Source organism: Pangasianodon hypophthalmus, chromosome 24 (genome assembly GCF_027358585.1).
Source record: "Pangasianodon hypophthalmus isolate fPanHyp1 chromosome 24, fPanHyp1.pri, whole genome shotgun sequence".
Lineage (NCBI taxonomy): Eukaryota > Metazoa > Chordata > Actinopteri > Siluriformes > Pangasiidae > Pangasianodon > Pangasianodon hypophthalmus.
In genome coordinates, this window is record NC_069733.1 from 1,639,468 (window position 1) to 1,645,270 (window position 5,803).

The following is a 5,803-nucleotide window of genomic DNA, read 5'->3' on the forward strand; positions in this document are numbered from 1 at the left end:
GTTACACGGCCTGAAGCGGAGAGCTGCCGGGTTTTTGCGCAGCAACAAAGTAGCAGCTCTGTTCACTAAAGTGGGGAAGAGTTTTGCGCCGGCCGAGCAGCTCTGCCGCAAAGCTCAGGAACTGGAACAACTGCTGGAGAGCAAGTGAGAGGGCATACACACACATACACACATATACACACACATATACATACACATACACACACACATACACATACACACACATATACATACACACATGCATGCACACATGCACAAACACACACACACGCATACAAACACGCACGAACACACACGCATAAGCATAACTGATCATAAATGTCTCTGTCTTTAATCTCTCTCTTTCTCACTCACTCTTTCTCTCTCTCTGCGTGTGTGTGTGTGTGTGTGTAGAAGAGCTCAGATGGGCTCGTACAGTGAGACGTCTCGTAAATTACCCCCTCGACTCCCCGGCCTCTCACCCCAGGCCGCTCGGCACCTCTGGATCCGCACAGCCCTCATCGAGAAAGTCCTCGACAAGATTGTCCTGTACCTGGTGGAGAACAGCAGGTGATGGACATAGCGAAAGAGAGAGAGAGAGAGAGCAGGAGAAGATAGGTCAAAAGGTCAAAAGAGAAATTTGTAAGACAAGAAAAAGAAGAGTTGAAAGATGAACGAAATGTGGGAGTGAGCGAAGGAGAGATAGAGATGTCGAGAGAGGCAGAGAGACAGACAGAAAGAGAAAGACAAACAAAGACAGACAAAGAGAGAGACAGACAAATAGACAAAGACTGGGAGACAGACAGAGAGACACAGACGGGGTAGCACAGAGAGAGGAATAAGTCTGATTTCATGAAAGAAAGAAATAGAATGGTAACTGGATGGATGAATGGCTGGATGGAGGTTGGATTGATGGCTGATTGGATGGAGGGATGGACCTAGGGGTGTGTGATATGGCGATATTACATGTTGAATGATTAAAATCTCTCCACGAGCTGCCTTTACAGAGAGCTGGTAGTATCGTGCTAAAGTGCACCTTCTGTCAGCTGCAGTTCTATGGCTGGTGCCCCGTCCCACGTGCAGCATGATGTACCTTCACATCCCCTGTAGAGTACCGCAGGCCGACCCGGACGTTAGCATCACCCTGGTTCCCTCAACAAAAAGCCGATAGGATTCTCCACTGGCTTTTGAATTATTGCAGAAAATAAGCTCTGTGACCAACAAACGTTTATGATTCTTACACATTTTGATGAAACTTTTATGAATTTTGAAGCCTAAATGCAATCACCAGAAGTAAAAAAATAAATTTAGGATATAAACAAGCTACACTACAGTCGCACAACTTCAACGTCACCACCACTAAGCTTAACTCTTTCAATCTTTATTTTAAAAACATGTTCCCTTTTCCCCAAGGCTCTTTTTGTGGATGAATCTGCCCCAACTTTTTTTGGGAATGTGTCCATGTTGCATTATTTTGGAGAACATTCCACTTGTTTGTTCGTGTAGTAGATTCTTTCCTGTTCGGCTTGATGACGTTTAATGTCCCTGACGTCCTCTGTAGTCTCGTTTAACCACTTACTAGCAACCGCCTTTTTCAAGACACTTTAAAAAAAATCACAAGTGGGGTATGAATGAGGTATTTTATGTCATAGAATAACTTTTATAGTGTTGTGTTTTTACCTTTTGAAACCAATGTTTATTTTGGAAGTTATGCTAACGTCTCTGATTGTACTTGAAGTCTAGACAAATTTAAAATTATTGTCGAATGCTAATACTTTGCAGAATTGCATTAGATTACAAGAGTTGACATTTTTGTTTAATCTTTTTTAAATAAGCTGTTTATATTGTTTGAAACCGGCTTTGCCGCATCGATGTCTTGTTGTTCTGTTTATGTGTATTCTACTTTTTATGCTACCTCAAAAACCAGAAGGTGAATAGACTGGATTTGCTGAGGATCTGTAATCGGTCTAATAATAATTACACACTTGATTAAAATCTGTTCGAAAAGGTACTTTGGCATAAACAGTCTGTCATTCTATTTACTTTTAGGTTTTGTTACCTTGTAGGTCTGTATTTTCTGAATAGGGAAATTAGTTTGGCTGTACTGCTCAGTAACTTGCAAAACAGTCTTAAAATCCAACATGAAAAAGAATCGTGATAAGATCGTGGATCGTGATCCTGCCTGAAAAAAATCATGATATGATATTTTGGCCATATCACCCACCCCTAGATGGACCACTGGATTGATGGACAAATGGATGTACGGATGGATGGATGAATGGGTGGATGGATTGATGGATGATGGATGATGGATGATGGATGGATGTATGGATGGATGGTTGGTTGGTGGATGGATGGATGGATTGTAGTGGTAGTACTTGCTGATAAAGATGTTGTGATGATTTCAGTAAGTATTATGAAAAGGAGGCGGTGCTCATGGACCCGGTGGACGGCCCCATCCTCGCCTCTCTGTTAGGTGTGTTTCTCTCCCTCCATCTCTCCATCTGTCTCTCCCTCTATCTCTCCATTTGCGTCACTGTTAGGTACAGACTTACTGTGTGTCTCTCCCTCCATCTCTTTATCTGTCTCTCTGTCCATCTTTTCAATTTCCCCTCTTCCTCCATCTCTCTTTCATCTATCTCTCTGTCTTTGTCACTCCATCTCTCTTTCATCTGTCTCTCTCCCTCCATCTCTCCTTCTGTCACTTTATTTCTCTTATTCCCCTCCACATCTCTTTTTCCCATCTATTTTTTCTCTCCACTGATCTATATCTCTTTCTTTCTTCTTCTGTCCTCTCCTCATCTGCCTCTCCCTCTCTTATTCCCCTTATGTCTGTCCTTCATCTGTCTCTCTTTACATCTCTGTCTTGGGTTTTTTCTGTCTCCATCCATCTTCATCTCCCTCTGTCTGTTTGTTGCTTATCATCTCTTTCTCACTTGCCTCTCTCTTCCTCTCTTCTGCTCTGTTTCCTTCCATCTCTCTTTCTCTACCTGTCCATTTCTAATGTCCATCCTCACTCTCCCAATCACTCTCTCAATGCCACTGAATCTCTCTTTCTTTCTCCCCTAATGTCTGTCAGTCTTGCTTTTATCACCCTCCATCTCTCTTTCATCTGTCTGTTCAATCTGTCTCTCTCTCTCTCTCTCAGTGGGTCCGTGTGCACTGGAGTACACTAAGATGAAGACGGCTGATCATTTCTGGACGGATCCCTCGGCAGACGAGTTGGTGCAGAGACACAGGATCCACAGCGCGCACTACAGACAGGACTCGCCCGCTAAGAGACCCGCGCTGTGTGTAAGTGATGTTACACACACTCCTCACGCAACACACTCCATCTAACACACTCCCTCTGGCAACTTACACATGATGCTCAACACACAGTACAAAATGCACAACACACTGCACTGTACTCTACAGCTAACACCACAGTGACTAACAGCTGTAACATAACACCCCACTTCAGTATCACGGTTATTTTGTGTAGATTCATGACATATAATCAAGCAATTAAGTCCATTTCAGTTTTAAGTTGTAACACTACAAAATGTAGAACAGTCCAAGGGGGGTGAATACTTATACACAACACTGTATACACCATATTATCTACTACAGCTTTCCTCCAGACTGTGGATTTGCCTGGGAAGGAATTTTGCCTTGTCATTTCATGTTAGCACACACACACACACACACACACACACAAAGCCCCAAATCAAATTTGAGCTTTATAAGCCAATCCTTCCACTCTTTCTTTGTTTAAACAGGGCTGAAGGCATGTGGAGAAAAAAGGCAAACATTGGCTAATAATTAAATAGTGTAAGGTGCTGAGTGACATGCAGGCGGCTGATACGGTCACAGTCTCGGGTAATAGAATTCTTTTCCTCTTTTTTCGCTTCAGGGTGCTATCTAGTATCATTGAACTTTAAGATGCCTGAACTGAAGGCAGTTTTCAGCACGTCCTCATTCTGATTGTCCATTTTAATAAAGTCCATCTTCTTTCTTTCTCAGAAACAAAGCGACACCTGAATAGAGCAATGTCTGAATAGAGATTCTCAATTCAATGCAGATTAGCGACAAAGCCCGAATGATTCCTCTGACCAATACTATGATGTGTGTGGTCCGACTTTTCTTCAGTTCCCTACTCAGAACTTCAGTTCCTACCTGGAAGTAGTTCCCATTTACTTTTTGACGCACAAAATGGAAGAAAAACTTGGTTTCATTTTATCCTGTCATAGATGCAGGATAGGCCACGCCCACAAGAAACAAATTACAAGCGACACGAGCGACTTGTCTCCTGCTAGTGTAAACATAAGGTTACAGCCCTGTGGCCATGGCAACGGGACACCCTACACACACACACACACACACACACACACACACACACACACACACACACACACACACACACAGAACTGGGCTCAGAGCCAGAAATGGGCAGATGCTGACTGAGACCACATTTCTGGCACACCATTACACTCGCTCTTTTTCTCTCACTGTCTCTCTCACTGTAATGCTGAATCATTCTGGACCAGAGTAAGATGTGATGGAAGACGTGACCGTCTGTGTGTGTGTGCGCGCGTGTGTGTGTGTGTATTCGGACTGAGGTCAACTGAAAATGTATTATGAAATGAATAACGGCTGAACTGGAGAAAGCTATGGGAACACCTGTCATATTTATCACTTTCATTCATTGCTCCAATATATTACACCACAGCCCTGGTGAATACTGAGTCTCCAGTGTCAGCGCTTTGTAACAGTCAGAGGTCAAAGCTGTAACTTTGAGTTTTCCAACGCAGGAAAGTCTTCAGAGTTACACTATACAGTATATTTTAAAACACAGACACTTACTGTGATCTTTGAAATAAGCAGATGTGTGTGTGTGCAGATCCAGAAGAGACACTCCAGCAGCAGTATTGACGAGCGTCCGTCTCCATCCCCCTCTGCGAGGGACTACGTGGAGTCTCTGCACCAGAACTCCAGAGCCACGCTGCTGTTCGGCAAGAACAACGTGCTCGTACAGCCGGTAACACACACACACACACAAACACACACACTATTGTTCACAACAGAATGATTAGCTAACCATCAAATGACATATACATCACTCAAAATGTAGGGCACACTACTGAGAACACAAAACATTTTTTGCACTAATATCACAGCCGTGCTGAATTCTGGATTCTGATTGGTCCGTGCTCTAGGTGTTGATTAATTTTCTGTAAAAGCAGCTCGGACAGCAGGGCCGCCGCAAGTCACATGTTTATATTAATGCACTCATTCTAATACATAGTATATATTAGAGTATAGTAACAAATGTATGGCAGACACTCCACATAAAAGCTTATTTTATAACGATTAAAAAAATGTATAATCATTAGTATATTAACTGCTATAACACAAGCGTTGTGTATGCGTTTCTTAGACTTTTCACAACATTAACTGTAACTAGAAACAGACAAAATGTGTAACATGTTGTTCTTTAATTTATGATAAATGTAATCACTGGAATAAGAGGAATGAAACACCTTGGAACATGCTGTTATAGGAAAATAATCAACTTCAGGGTGGTGTAGCTTCATCACACCACTCTGTCACTCATTGATTTCCTATAACAGCATGCATCATATCTATTATGTAAGCTGAACCATCTGTCAGAAGGTCTCTATCCCCCCGTCACACACAAAATGATTAATAATGGAAAAGTAAAGGTGATGTCTATGTTTTTTTAGTGCAGTGAAGCATTAACATTAGCAAGAATGCTATTTGTTGGCTTTATACATCTTTAGATCTTTTGCTACTTGAAAATGTTGGCGTTTCTTGACATGGC

The 5,803-nt window shown here is 42.3% G+C and overlaps 1 protein-coding gene across 7 annotated transcripts in view; it reads left to right on the forward strand.

Moving 5' to 3' along the window:
* The window catches only part of sgsm1a (small G protein signaling modulator 1a), a 30,737-nt gene that overhangs the window by 11,301 nt on the left and 13,633 nt on the right, over window positions 1-5,803 (forward strand). For 5 of the 7 annotated variants that reach the window (XM_026939839.3, XM_034299241.2, XM_034299242.2 and 2 more), the window contains 5 exons: window positions 1-144; window positions 394-549; window positions 2,388-2,455; window positions 3,128-3,273; window positions 4,862-4,999. The exon at window positions 1-144 is cut by the window's left edge and continues 19 nt beyond it. In XM_026939839.3, the coding sequence (XP_026795640.2) occupies window positions 1-144; window positions 394-549; window positions 2,388-2,455; window positions 3,128-3,273; window positions 4,862-4,999 (652 nt within the window). The remainder of the gene's footprint in view (window positions 145-393; window positions 550-2,387; window positions 2,456-3,127; window positions 3,274-4,861; window positions 5,000-5,803) is intronic. The other 2 variants (XM_034299243.2, XM_034299245.2) reach the window with 1 other exon arrangement.